At 47.0% G+C, this 15564-nt stretch overlaps 1 protein-coding gene across 4 annotated transcripts in view; it reads right to left on the bottom strand.

Moving 5' to 3' along the window:
* LOC144724519 (phosphatidylinositol 5-phosphate 4-kinase type-2 alpha-like) overlaps positions 1–15564 on the bottom strand; it is a 213179-nt gene that overhangs the window by 110336 nt on the left and 87279 nt on the right. For all 4 annotated transcript variants that reach the window (XM_078603728.1, XM_078603729.1, XM_078603732.1 and 1 more), the window contains one exon: positions 8464–8560. In XM_078603728.1, coding sequence (XP_078459854.1) covers positions 8464–8560 — 97 coding nt within the window. The remainder of the gene's footprint in view (positions 1–8463; positions 8561–15564) is intronic.

Genomic DNA, 15564 nt, shown 5'->3' with positions numbered 1-15564 from the left:
TCTTGGCTCTTGTTCATAGCACGTAAATATGTACGTGCTATGAAAAATACCCGTGAGAGGAAACATCACCCATTAAAAATGTTACTTCTTTCAAGTCGTCGTTGTGATTGACGAACACGTAAGAGTGTTTTATTTTATATCAGGGGAGAGGAGACCACGTCAAAGCTCTCCACTGAAGTGTCAAATGGTCGCTTTGCGCAGGGAAATATAAAGGTCCTGATGATGTCTTTTGTGAGTGAATTGGCCGTTTTTTCATGGCCATTGGCATAAGGTTGGGTGACTCATTTCTTGAGAACTGCTCTTTTGTGTTTAGTTTGTTTTCCTTACCCCCGCACCTCCGTTTAGCACGGTTGGCTACGTACGGTGTGAAAGAAGTTTAACATACATACACTGCACAGTGATTTTACACTGCTGCATGGCAGGACTGAGGGATGGTGGCGGCTTGGGGAGGCATTCATCCAGCAGTGAATTGATCATGGCTGATGATGATGAATGGATTCACCATAGCTGCCGTAGGTGAGTGTTAGCAGTTGAATGGGAACACGAAGCTACTAAATTCGAGAAGTGATTTGATTTTTGTCCATATTCGATTTAATCTAATATACATATGCGTAGAATTATTAATCGCTTAAAAAACATTTTTGGAAGCAAATTGGACTTCATGCAAATGGTATGATAATGTCATATACGCAGACATATAAATGTAATAATTTCTATCAAAACTGCCCAAGGTGACTCAGCTGCAGTTGGCGGCTCACAATCGGATGGTTTCAATCACAAATCCAAAACCTCTATCATCCCTCCAGGGGTCGGTAAGATGAGCATCACTTTGTGGAGGAAGTCAACTGGGGTTTGTGCTGTGGATACAGTCTCCCCCTCCATAATAATGTCGTTTTTTAATCTAGATTTTAAGCTATTGTGACTGCAAGGATTCATACTCTTTGGTTTTCTGCGGTAAAGTCACGGAGGTAAAAAAAAAAATCACGTTTCGGGCACAACACAAGCGTCCTTCTTGAACCACTTAAGCGGTTGTGCTTTCGCTACGTTGTCCCCACGTGAAGGACGCTTTTGTTGCGCCTGAAACGTCGTGATTAATTTTATTTTTTACCTACGTGACTTTACCGTAAAAACCAAGAGTATGTCAATTTTACATCAATGTCTCAGGGCTGCAAGTTGGAGATGAGCATCAATGCCTCGTTGCGCATTTTAGCAGGCAATCACTTTGTGACTCTACATCGAGCATTCAACTTCTTTTGGCTCAGCCGTCGAACAAAAACTGAGGTCACTGCATCGTGCGCTTTCAGATGGGCTTCTGCGGCCGTCTGGAAAGCGCTTCCTTCCGACATTAAGAAGCCACTGGAGCTATAAGCACTTGTAAATCTAGGATTGAAAACACATTTCTTTAGAACTGCTTTTTTGTGTTTGGTATTGTTTTTCTTCCCCTCCGCACGTCCCGTGAGCATGGTTGGCTACGTACGGTGCGAAAGAAGTTCAACATACATACAATTATCCAACAAGCCATTATTCAGCCACTGAATTCCTCATATCCTCTGTATGCACCTGTGTTCAAAAGCCACGCAGTTCTTTTCAAGTTTCTTTGCTAATGTCTGGATATCCAGCCCATAAAATGACAAAGACAAAGATGCCCCATGTAGCCTTAACAGACTGTTGGGGCAAGTGATGTTAGCGAGCACCTATGAAGGCCGGCACGGCACACGAGGGGATGGGTGGCCTGCACCAGGCCCAACCGCCTTTGTGTCCCCAGTGGCGATATTTACACACCGCACCAGGTACTCATTTGAGGCTGAGTCGATCTAGGGGAGGCCCAGGACCGGTTCAGAATAAAAATCACTGGTATTGGTTATGTACCGCAGCGTGCAAACCACCCCACCACAAAATAACATAACATTACATACACGCACACACGCACACGCGCGCACGGAAAAGCTCCGAATGCAGCAGCTGCTAACCGGCGCAAGGAGAGTGCCTCACCTATTTGGTGCGACTATGACAGAGAAACACAAACCGAGTGTTGCATGTGTCGCTGCTGGGAGCGGTGCACGAGCATGCGCGAGTGAGTGACAGGAAACGGCCCTCCCACCGCCCGCGTAAACACAGCACGGACGCACACACACGCGCGCGCGCGCGCGCGGAACCCCCAGTGAATCAACTGACTTTTCTTTCCCAGTTTATTTTTACGTCGGGGAAAAAAAAAGTACAACATAATAAAACGTATTGTATATTGCGCATACAGGCAAGTGGGGAATTGCCATCTACTACAAAGGGTATCATGCCGGTCCAGTCAGCCATCCGGAGGGACTCGTGGCTTGTCTTGGTGTGGTCTGGGACGACTTTTGCTGTTGTTTGACTGGCTTTCCCAAGCTTGCGAAATGATGTATATTAATGCAATCTGAACGCATATTATTTTTGTTATTTGACTGGCACCACGGTGGTGCAATGTTATCTCCCTCGCCTGGTATGCAGGAGGTCGGCAGTTCGATCCCGACCTTGACGCCCGCCACTGTATATTTGGAGTTTGCATATCTCTCTCTCTCTCCCCGTGGTCGCGTGGATTTTTCTACGGTGTTTCCCTCCACATTTATCATCAACGTGCGTTCAGAGTATTTGGCTGCTATAAATTTCCACGTGACAAGCCACTGTACTGAGCTCTCATTTGTGGCCAGGTCACTTCAGAAAAAGAAGCTAATAGCTCAGTGAGCTATTAGCTATGAGCTTTACCTGGTGAGATAAGAAAAAAAGATTTCAGTTTTATTTGTATATATTTTTTAATGATTTGTTTACCTTTACTATACTTTGCACTCCTATCATTGTAACTTTCCCGCACCTCCGATTAGCACGGTTGGCTACGTCCCGTGTAAAAGAAGTTCAACACACATACATACATCCTTTCTGACCCCATGTCCCTACTGGTCATCAGTGAAAAAGAGCTTCACAGCTCACCGGATTTCTCCAACATGAACAAATAAGATTCCGGTTGCTCACATCTGCCATGACGGCGGCCTCCAGCAAGGCAACGGAACGTCGCGGCACTGCGGTTGACGCGAGGGGGCCTTCGTCGTGCTGCTGATGACGTCGATACGTCTCAGGGCATTCTCATCAATACATGAGCTGCACGGTCTATTGTCATCAATAAACAAACACGGCCAGACAAGGTGAAATGTAAAACACGCGTACGTCAAACTAATCTTTTGTCGTTGCTCACTACTACCGTGCGACTGTAGGAAACTTGAGACTCGTATATTTTTTCTGATCTTGGGTTTGTCGGCGGTGACGGCAGACAACTTAAGCTCATTCTTCAGCGCCACTACTCACATACATTTCCGGGGGGGGGAGCAGTGCCAAGTTGAAACTTGTCATTGTTACCTCCGAGCGCAGACGTCGTGCGTGGGAGGGGTGTGAGTTGGGGCTCAAGAGTGTGTGTGACACACTATCAAGCTGTGTGTGACCTCACCGATGCATTCCCCAAGGGAGGGGTGCGGTGGGGGGCAGAGGGGGCAGCTACGTGGTCACTTCTCCGAGGAGGGTTTACTGACGGCTCTCCCTCTCTGCCACTGCTGAATCACATGCGACGCCACCACAAGCATCCCCCCCCCCCGCCTCCCCACCACCTATACTGGTGGGGAGGCGGTACAGCGAGCGGCTCCCACATCAGAATCAGAATATGTATTTATACTGGAGGAATCTGATGAGCTATGAAGCTCTTCTTCACGGATGCCCAGTCGGGGCACGGGGTAAGAACGTTACAACAACAGTACAAACACACGATAGGAGTGCAAAGTACAAGAAAGGTAAACAAATCACCCAAACACATTCCAATAAAACTAAACCATCCCCTTCCAAACTCTGGCTGGGGTCCAGGTTAGGGCTAGCTTATCATTTCTCCTTTCAGGGCACTAAAATTAGTACCACTTTGTGGGAGAAGTCAACAGTTGTCGTCCTGTGGACACACTTGCCCCTGCCATAGCAAAGAGGAATTTCCACAACTGGCTCAGTAGGGGTGGCAAAATAGGAAATGAAACAACACCTCCAATGCTCCTTGAGTAGGAAAATCATTGCGACTCTCATTACGATCGAGCACTGCTGTACTGGGTTCGATGCCTGCGATGTCCCGACCCCATGTGTATATTTGCCCAAACGAGTGACGACCTCCCCCCGCTGCCGCTCACAAGGACATGCTCACTGCTCTTGCGCCACTACTTTCTCAAGTCGAGATGTGCACTACCTGGCCTGGTATGCAGGAGGTCGTGGGTTCGATTCCGACGCCAGCTGTATGTTTGGAGTTTGTGTGTCTCTCTCTCTCCCCGAGGTCCCGTTGATTTTCCTCCGGGTCCTCTGGTTTTGCCTTCCACATTTAGAATCCACATGCTATCAATTTCCAAGTGATAAACCACTTCATTGAGCTATCATTTGTGATAGCCAGGTCGATTCTGAAAAAGTACCTATACAGCTGAGTGGGCCTTACCTGCTAAAATTAAATAGTGAGGGCCGGTTTGTGGGAAATACAGCGGCAGCCCCACGACATGATCCCCAGAGGTTCCAAGGCCTCCCACGCCCGGCAAGCAGCAATGCGTCGCAGCCGGCAAAGCGGGAAATCCGTCGAGCGCATGATCAAAAATGTACCGTCGGCACTTTGCGGAGGCATTACGTGGTCATGGAAAAACCGTTACTTTAACGAGCGAAGTTGCACTTCGTATGTGTGTACACTAAACTTATTTTGCACCGCACGTAGCCAACCACAGTTGCGCATCCGAAAGTGTGCGATGCAGTGACCATAGTCTTTGTTCGATGGCTGAGTCAAATGTTGCTGCTGCTCTGAAGATGAGCAGAGTTCACGTTGGGAGCAGTTGTCCACCTTCCGTAGTGGGCCAAGGGTGGCAGCTTTTCAGTGATCGCTGAAGCAATGTTGATTTACAGTTTAAATATATCTATATCCTGTTCTCATTGGTAGGCTTTCTAGACATGCGCGACATCGGCACGACAAAAAAATGCGAGGCTTGCAAGTCAAAGATAAAAAACGCTCGCAACAAGAAAACAAATATTTCTTAACTAAAGCATGAGCATCATTTTTGCGTCGATGGACCCGCTACCATCACGACTGAAAATGGCTACCAAACTGCACAAATCCTCTCAAGTAAACATCTGCGTTTCGATACGTGCCGTATAAGCAGCATGGCACGTATTGAAAAATCTTTACAGCACTCTGACCTCAACACTTGAAATGTGTCATTGACTTAATTGTGTTTCCATTCGTCGCCTATTGATTATACGCACGTAGCGTGCAGTAACATCAGATGCATAACTTTCACCTCCACGCAAATCAAGTGAAATGGCACACTCACAATTACCGTTGCACAGGAACAATGGGGAGCTTTGAAAGCACATTTTCCCAAGACGAGACTTCTAAATATTGCAACCCACCCCCGCCCCGATATATTATACGAAATGAAAATCATTATAAAGTAATTGTGGAGAAGATAAATAACACAAATAGACAAGCAGACAATCTGTCTCAATAGACAAGCAGACAAGCGGACAATCCGTCTCCCACTAATTGGAATTATTGACATCTAGAAGGCCGTGTGGCTGATGGGTTGTGGAAGAAATATATTTTTTACGCGAAGGAGACGCACTGTCTGCTTATTTATTGTTACATATGACATAGATATTTTGTTCTTTATTAACATGTGTTTGTTGCAATGTAACAATTTTCACGTACCAAGGAATTTCTGCCATATTTAAAAAAGCATTACACTATAGCCTGAATGCATACTAATAAAGGCTCCACTGCTGTTCTGTTCAACAGACGCCATTAAGCCAGGCTTAGGCCCAAGTCGAAGGCAGTCAGAGTTTGAAAATATTTAATCCCGTGAAATTAAATGTTTACTCAGGGGAAGCCTTACTGAGCCTGAAAGAATTTAAACGATACTGCTCAGCAATAATAATGATAATGATGCAGAGCCAAAACCCCTAGGCTTTAATTATTTATCTCGGTCTGTGTATTATCCAGCCATCCACATTCTATACACCTATAACAATTAAGAGTAGCAATGTTCGGCCCTTTATAAACCTATTGTTGGACAAAGGCCGTCCCATACCACGGTAGTCATAGGCCTTGTCTGATCATACTTCACCGTGCCGGTCAATGTGGGGTGTGGGTCAGTGAAGGGGCATGCCCCTGATCTGGATCAGATAATCACAAGCCAATGTTGTTAGCCTTGGCTGGGAATTGAACTTGGATTGCTGGCTTCATATCCGCAAATTCCTTTTTGGGTAATTTACCATTGGGGTAACAGAACAGCCTGGTGACAACCCACAGGGCACAGGGAACTTTCACATGATGCGCATACGTACGTGTGTATGTTGACTTCTTTCGCACTATATGTAGCCAAACGTGCCAATCAGAGGTGCGGGTCTGAAACCTACTGGCGAAAACTGCGCTTCACAGGCACCTCATATACAGGCATATGGGTGTCACAAGGTCCCAGACTTAGGACCTTACCAGAATTGGGAAATTAAGGATTCTCACATTTGCACGATCCACAAAACCAAACTTTCTTAGTAGCTGGGGTAAAGACATGCACCACCACGCAGAGTCCATTTGATTTGAACACGTGACCTGAGCCAGACAAATGGGGCACCACAGAGGTAAGATGTTAACTACCTCGCCTGGTATACAGGAGGTTGTGGGTTCGATCCTGACCCGACCCCGACGCCTGTATATTTGGAGTCTCCATGTTCTCCTCATGGTTGCATCATTTCCTCCAGGTCCTCCGGTTTTTCCCTCCACATTTAGAGTATTGGGTTGCTATAATTTTCCACATGATGAGCCATTTCGGTGAGCTATCATTTGGGTTGCTGGCTTCATACTCTTTGATTTTTTCGGTAAAGTCACGTAGGTTAAAAGAAAACAAATAAATTAAATCACGACGTTTCAGAGGCAACACAAGCTTCCGTCTTCAGGTGAAACCGTCACAGCAAAATTGCTAAATTTCTGTGACAATAATAATAATAAAGTGCAATAAAGACTAACTAAGAACACTTACTGATGAGCCGAAGAGTAGCAGGAAACATGCTCTGTACTCCCCTATGTAGCTTAATGTTGATCTTTAGCTTGCAGTGATAACTACCAACACTGTAGGCTATTCCCTCCAAATTTCATAACTTACTATCCGGGATTTCGGCTATCCGCGAATCGCATCTGGAACTCTACATGGCTACTGCATCAACAGAGAAAGTGACGAGAGATAAAGTGATGAGAGATAAAGTGATGAGAGAGATAAAGTGTTGAGAGATAAAGTGATGAGAGATAAAGTGATGAGAGATAAAGTGATGAGACAAAGTAATGAGAGATAAAGTGATGAGATAATTGTATTTAATATCTATGTACGTGTTTTTTTGAAGCAAATATAATTATCCGCAAAATCTTCCATTCACGAGCATCTCCGGAAAGTATCCCTCGTCACAAATAACGAGGGAGCGCCGTTTGTCACCAACGCGTCGGTGAAAAAACACTGCGGTGATTAAGAGTGTGAAGCGTCCAATGGCGGCCTTCATGGACAATAACAAACATCCCCCGTGTCGCCTTAACAAACCGTTGGAGCAAGTGCTGTTAGCGAGCAGCACCTATGAAGGCTGGCACCACACACTAGGGGATGGGTGGCCAGCACCACGCCCGGCCGCCTTTGTCTCCCGAGTGGCGATGTTTACTACACACCGCACGAGGTACTCATCTGAGGCTGACTCGACCTATGGGAGGCCCAGGACCGGTTCAGATAATCGTCACCGGTGTCGATGGAGTACACAAATAGTGATAGCGCCGTTGTGGCCGGGGGTCACGCTAGTCGAGATCAGCACAAGTATCGAAAAAAAATGGATATCATGCAGCAGTTACGTGTGTTTTTAAATGCACACCAACTATCGCTACATGCATATCAATGCTATAACAAACCTAAAAGGTAAACTAATAATAATGTATACAGCCGATAGAGCAATTAACAAGGTCTAGCTACAAACCCTCCTTTCACCGTCACCGACTCCAGTCGAGCTAATTTCAGGTAAAATATGCAGCCCGTGAAAGTTTTTTGTGATAACTAAAATAAATAGGGTGGAATCTTTTTTTATATTTGTTTTCCCTAACCAGTGCTATCAAAGCATTTGATGCTGAAACAAGACAGGCCAGGCTACGGAGCCTTTGTGGGAATTCACGCAGATAAACACTATTTGGCGGTGACACTTTTTTTTTAAAGACGGAGTGGCGAGCGTGCACGCGAACGCCCGTGTGTCCGCCGGGTGAAGGGAAGTATGACCAAGGAAGCAGGGGGGCGGGGGTGGCGGGGGTGGCGGGGGGGCAGCAGCAAGGAGTTTAGGCTGAGATGGGCAGGCGAGGGCAGCGAGCAGCCAGGCGGGCGGGCGGATCGCCCGCAGGCAAAGCAAAACTCTCACCTGGAAATCTTGGTCGTCGATGTCGAACCTCTCACGGAGGTTGCGGAACACCAGCGGGCAGTACTCCTTGAACTTGAAATGGCTCGGCATGTTCTCTCTGCCGGTGGGAAGAATGGAGGGGGGGAAGGGGACGAGAAGGGGGCAACGAGGGAAGGAAGCAAGACACAATTTTGAAAGGCAAGCCCAGAGAACTGTTTGAAAAAGGAGGAAATGTACGTATTTATTTAATTGTGGATTGTACGCATAGGCCCTTCCACATCCGGTTATGGATTACAACTACAGTTATTCCACGGAATCGAGTAACCCTGCCGACTGCCGGTTTGGTTACTCGACGAATCGGATGACATGACAACAATTGGGGGAAAGAAAAAAAACTCACCTCTGTTTCCGTGAGGTGGTGGGCTGAACTTAATGACATCACTGGTATTATCATCCACGTCACGCTGGGCGTGGCTTGCGGAGGGTTTCCCGCCTTCGAGCAGCAGGATGTGGAAGCTGCCCACAATGCTTAAGATGCCTGAGTAATCGACCACAATAAAGTAGTCGATTACATTTTAAATCCACAATTATTTGTGTTCACTATCGTATTAATGTATTTAAGGAATTGTTTTGAATATTAACACTTTAGCACCTCCGTGCTCAAATAAACATTGGAAGGTACTTGGAGTCTTCGCTTAACGTCGCTTCGTTCAAAGTTGTTTCGTTGCAACCTCGCCAATACAATAGGGAATGTATTCCCTGATAACGTCTCCATGTTTGCTTTGACGCCATCGCTGCCTTGCGACGGGAACTAGTTTGTGTAATTACAACTAGCTTCATCAGGTGACAGCCAGATTTGTGGAGTCCACCTTTTACATTCCTTATATAGAGGCGTAGATGTGGTGACCACGCTTCTGCGCTCTTGCGCAAAGTGGGGGGGGGGGGATTAATGAGTCAACGTACATGATGCATGCGTATTATGCGAGCCCTTTGATCTTGTCCTTCCTGTCCATTGTGAGTATTAAAATAGCCGTATAAACGGTAATCCCTATTGAAGTATGGTGCCCTGTATAGGCATGCATTTAAACAATGTTTTATTTGATGATTCGCTTCCATGCAGCACTAAGTCGATAGCTATCCGAACGGTAAAACATTTTTGTATTTCTTTCAATTTCGATAGATTCTCCAAAACAAAACATCCGAATCAGATTTGGCACGGTACATAAAATACAGAAATTCATATCTGGTACAAAAGATGTACTACCGAAGCTATAAACAGAAGGTGTGTACAGGATTAACTGGACTTGTGGCAAATGTTATGTTGGGCAAACAGGACTAATGATCAGCAGGAGACTAAAAGAACATCAGAGAAATATTAAATACTCCAAAATACAACTGTCAACAGTAGCAGAACACGCGTGCCAACAACGGCACTCAATTGATTTTGATAATGTTGAAGTTCTGTGTAAAACTAGCTACTACTGGTCAAGACTAATTAGAGAATCTATGGAAATTTAAAGAAATACATTTTTTTTAACCGTTCGGCAAGGCGTTGGTAGCCACACACGTGGCCTTGAAATACAGCAACTGTGGAGGCAGCGAGCGGTTGGTGGATCGCACGAACAAACGTTGCCAAACTCCCTTCGCATGGGCAGCGAGAAGGCACCATACCCTGGCTCGCCAGGAAAAGGCGGTGCAGCAAATGTGGATAAATATCATCTGTCCCAACTATACGAGATAGCGTTGCCTCCTCGCAACCGTGAATTTCGTCCAGGATCAGCTTAATTTACGCATCTCCGTGGTTGCGGATTTCGTGAGCGTTGTGTGACAGTGGTAGTCGCTAAGCCACCAATGGGCGGTTTCGAATGTTGCTCCAGGTATTATGATCCATCGTCTCTAAGCCAGGCCTCCTGGATAAGCGTGGTCGACAGGTTGAGTGTGGGCATCGGCCCGTTGAGCGACAAGCCCCCACGTACGGTTGGGTTTTTGTTCCACATCCGATTTGGACGCTCAACGGCAGGGAAAGTTGCAGCTCGAATATCCGGTTGAAGATGAGCTACATGCCCAAACGGGACCAGACGGCGGTGTTGGGCGATGTCCTATATGTTGGGGAGACCAGTGCGGTGGGATGTCACGGTGACGTCCGCGATGATATCAGATCACCTGATCCCAAGGATGCACCATTAACGGCGCACGTGCAAAGCCTCTAGATGCTTGGTGTCCGACGAGAGTGGTGTACGGCTCTCTGAGCAACAGAGCAAGACTGGCAGGAAGACGCAAGCCTTGTAGATGCGTAGCTTAGTTTTTGAAGCCGAGTCCCCAGAGTCACCAGACGTTGTTGAGAGAGAGGCGAAGAGGGAGGAGGCCAAGCTGATCCTTAACGTTTCAGATTTTTTATTTATTTCAGCAGGAAGGGCTCAAAGGGGCATCCATTTCACGGGATTCCTGTGAAGGTACAGATCTCGGCGTCGCATCAACTGGAGGAGCACGGCAGCGTGAAGCCCAGGTGTACACATTTTTTGTCGACCCCCTCCATGGTCTTGTTCCCAACGCGCTGGAGCGTGGTGGCTGTCGGACCCCAGCGATTGGTTTCTGCGCGTCCGTGTCCCGGGTGTCGACAGATGGGAGCCCAAAAGACCTCAGTGGTCTCTTTGTGCAATGTGGTGGCGTAAATGACGCACTTGCGAGGGATTTGGCTCTCGAACGGTGGGCTTTACTACCAAAAAAATTTGGCAGCCAGCACGCCCCAAAGCCCCACGGTGGGAAACCTATTCCTTTTTCACGTCCGTCACCTTTAAATTAGTTAATTTAGCGTTTTTTTGGAGATTTTTATTAAAATATTTAGTTAGTTAATACTTTATTTATTTATTTACCTTCGTCGTGCGCTGGGTCACAACGCAGCCAGCTGCACTTGCGCACAGCGCCCACGAGGTAACCCCCAACAATTCACACGCGCCATCGCCCAAGGTAAGTCGCACACTTTTGTATTATATGCATTTATATAAGACGTAAGTCACACAAATTAGTCTTATAAGCATTTATCTCATTACACTTTGCACTGCTCACATGGGTTGCCCCTAGCAATGCACACACGATCGCCACAAATTTTCATTCGCCTTACACATGCAGCAAAAACACACCAAACACGTATATTCTTCACTGTGCGATGTCTTCTTCTCCCCACTCCACCCCAATGATACCCCAATGCGAGCACCTACATATCATTATTATAGCGCTCACATCCCATTATTGTCGCGTGGCCGGGGGGACCGGCCCAGCCCCCAGCCTGCGAAGGTCACACCTCGGCGGGCTGGGAAATCTAGGCAAGCCCGGGGACTCTGCACAGGACTAGGCCTCACCACGGCACTCTGTCTGCTTAATAATTTGTGCTATAGATTCCATATATACTGCTATACAGTCAGCATGTACTACTGTAGTGCTAGCAGGTACCACCACAGTCACTATGCACTGCTGTAGTGAAAGCAGGTACCAAAGTCCGTATGCACTGCAGTAGCTAAAGCAGCTACCACCACTGTATGCACTGCTGTAATCATACCAGGTGCCAGCACATTCAGTATGCACTGCTGTTGTTAAACCACGTACCACCACAGTATGCACTGCTGTTATCACAGCAGCTACCACCAGTCAGTATGCACCACTGTACTGATAGCAGGTACCACAACAGTATGCACTGCTGTATTAATAGCAGGTACCACCACATTCAGTATGCACTGCTGTAATGAAAGCATGTACCACCAGTCAGTATGCACTGCTCTTGTGATACCAGCTACCACCACTATCAGTATGCACTGCCTTTGTGATAGATAGCAGGTTACACCACAGTCACTAGGCACCGCTGTAGTGATACCACAAACCACCACAGTCGGTTTGCACTGCTGTAGTTAAAGCAGGTACCACCACAGTCCGTGTGCACTGCTGTAGTGAAAGCACGTACCACCACAGTCGGTATGCACTGCTGTACTGAGAGCAGGTTGCACCACAGTATGCACTGCTGTAATGATAGCAGATACCACCACATTCAGTATGCACTGCTGTAGCTAAAGCAGGTACCACCACAGTATGCACTGCTGTTATCATAGCAGGTACCACCACAGTCAGTATGCACTGCTGTACTGATAGCAGGTACCACCACAGTATGCACAGCTGTAGTGAAAGTACGTACCACTAGACGAGGACCGAAATTCGGATTCGGTTTCGGCGCCAAAAGTTGGCAAATGGCCACTTTCGGCATACTTTCGGTTTCGGCCGAAAGTAAATTTTTAACTTTCAGTCTGGTTTCGGTTTCGGCCGAAACTGATATTAACTTTCGGTCGTCAACCGAAGATCTATTTTTAGAATATAACGCTAGTGCTACGTCTATCACTGCCTATCGGGCTAGGCAATCCTATGCGATAGGCTGCAAACACACGTCAGCAGCAGCAGCTTGGGAGCGAGGTTACAGCCGCAACCATGGTCTGCTAATGTCAACAGACGGCAGCCTGCATCTGCATCCGTGGGTGGAGTCTCTTTGGCGGGACGACAACAAAGTGCCTCTTGTCTGTTCCCAGCCGCCTGCCCGCCTTGGCTTATGTGTTGCGTTCACTTCAGCCTACACGTGTGTTGATACCTAGATTCGAAGTCTGACAATATTGATATTCAGTTAGTTAATAGCTCCGTAGCGAATTAGTGATAACGAATTTACGAATCTGAGTGAAGTAGAAAATTTAAGTTAATAAACGGAGTAGTTAATCACTTTGAAGAATACTCTTTGGTTCTTTCAGTAAAGTCAAGTCGGTATAAAAAATAAAATAAATCACGACGTTTCGGGCGCAACACAAGCGTCCGTCATCAGGTGGGACACCCACAGCAAGATAACAACTGCTGAAGTGGGCCACTGTGTCGTCGTGATTAAATTTATTTTATTTTTTATACCTATGTGACTTTACCGAAAGAACCAAAAAGTATGGATCCCTGCAGTTACGAAAACTTCAAATCAAGATTACACCGTGAAGAATGTCGAAACATGCGGTGTGGGATTACTTCGCTAAATTCGATTCTGATCAAAGCAAGGCGCAGCAACCTGCTGGGCGAGAATGCGGAAAAACTGGTATTTCTTAACTACAACACTCGTTTGTTTGGATATAATTACTAAGTAAGTAAGTAACACCTAAAGATTTGATATTTAGCGACTCTTACTGCAGGCTCTGAATGATTAGTTCTAGATTTATTCTTAATTAAAGTAGCATTGCATCATGACATATTTCAGAAATCTTGTGTTCAGTAACTTCGGTTATATACCTTTCTGTTTCCGTCTCGGTCAAAAGTGTAGTTAAACTTTCGGTTTCGGCTTCGGTTTCGGCCGAAACCAGAAATTCAGTTTTGGTCGGCATCTACGTACCACCACAGTCAGTATGCACTGCTCTGGTGATACCAGGTACCACCACTGTCAGTATGCACTGCCTTTGTGATAGCAGGTTACACAGTCACTAGGTACTGCTGTAGTCATACCAGGAACCACCACAGTCGGTTTGCACTGCTGTAGTTAAAGCAGGTACCACCACAGTCGGTATGCACTGCTGTAGTGATAGACCATACCGTCGATGTCTTTGTGTGCAAGTCGATGTGTGTGTGTTAGTCAATGTGTGTGTGAGTCTATGTACCATCGGACACTCCACCCCCACAACTCCCAATTGCTGATGGGTCAGTTGTGGAGAGAGTGGAGAGTTTCCCATACCTTGGCAGTGTCATAATGACCAGCTCCGGTTTAACAGCAGAGGTCTCACTCCGAATCAGTCGAGCCGCATTATCTTTTCATCGGTTGCGTAACGCTGTGTGGAAGCTACCTGGTCTATCACTCCGCACGAAGCTTCAGGTCTTCTCAGCCACGGTCATTCCCTCCCTTCTCTACGCTTGCTAAACTTGGACCCCCGTAATAGAACATCTTCACCGGTTAGAAACATTTAGGATGGCCTGCCTACGATCCATCTTGGGTTTAACCAGGCTGGATTGTGTGAGGAGCTCACAGATCCTTGAAAGATGTGGACAAAGTCCCATCGGTGAGCTCCTCCGGCAGGCTGGGTCATGTAGCCCGCATGCCCAGCCACTGCATGCCGAAACAGCTTATGTTCGGCCGGATCGAGGGGGCTAAACGGGCGCGGCACGGGCTAGAGAAGAGATGGAGTGATGTGATACAGAAAGATGTGGCGCTGAGTGGACTTGCCAATGACTGGTACCAGCGATGTCAAGATCGGCCTCTGTGGAGGAGGCTCGTGAAGGATGCTACTGGGCAGTTGGAGGCAGTAGCCGTCCAACAACAACAGAGGGCGGAGGAGCGATGCTCACAACAACGAGCGCAGCGCTGGGTGGCTAAAGCACAGCAAGTTGCCACAGTAGGGGGCACAGGTGGTGCATCAGCCATTCCTCTCAGTCAGTCGACCTGTGCCATCTGGGTCTGCCCCGTGACCTCCTGCCAGTGGGCGTTCGACACTTCACGTGGCCTCAAGGTGCACATAGCCTGGCACAAGCGTTATGGTGACATCACCGCCACTTAGTGGCGAATGGCTGTTGTTGTTCAGTCTATGTATGTATGTATGAGTCGATATGTGTGTGTGTGAGTCGATTTGTGCGTGTAACTACATGTGTGTGTCTAAAGTCAATGTCTATGTGAGTCCATGTGTCTGTGTGCGTGTAAGTCCATGTGTTTCTATGTGTGTGGGTCGATGTCTGCGTAAGTCCATGTGTGTGTCTGCCTTTTCCGCCTGGGCAATGCTGGGTACTTACCGCTAGTATTTTCTATTTTTTAGACTTTGCCCTTGGGAATGTTTTTGTTCTGCATCACTGGAAAAGTGCACGTCTTTTCACACTGGTCACAGTTCCAAAGGGTTGTAACAGAACATGTGTGAGTGCGTGGACACTTTACGAAAGAAATGGAACAAAAACGGGGAGACGTACAGATAACAGGCATGGAGAGATGCAACACTCTGAAGAGACGGGAATAGGAGTGTGGATCAAGACATCACATTCACTCTTAATATAATTAAGTAATGAAGCACTCTGGAGGCAGCAAGGGTTGGTGGATCACAAATGTTATGAAACCCACTTCCCGTGGGCGTCACTGAGGTG

Source organism: Lampetra planeri, chromosome 21, assembly GCF_965212315.1.
Source record: "Lampetra planeri chromosome 21, kcLamPlan1.2.h2, whole genome shotgun sequence".
In the NCBI taxonomy this organism is placed as follows: Eukaryota; Metazoa; Chordata; class Hyperoartia; order Petromyzontiformes; family Petromyzontidae; genus Lampetra; species Lampetra planeri.
The sequence above is the reverse complement of the archived record's forward strand: the minus strand, read 5'-3'. Positions and strand labels throughout refer to the sequence as shown.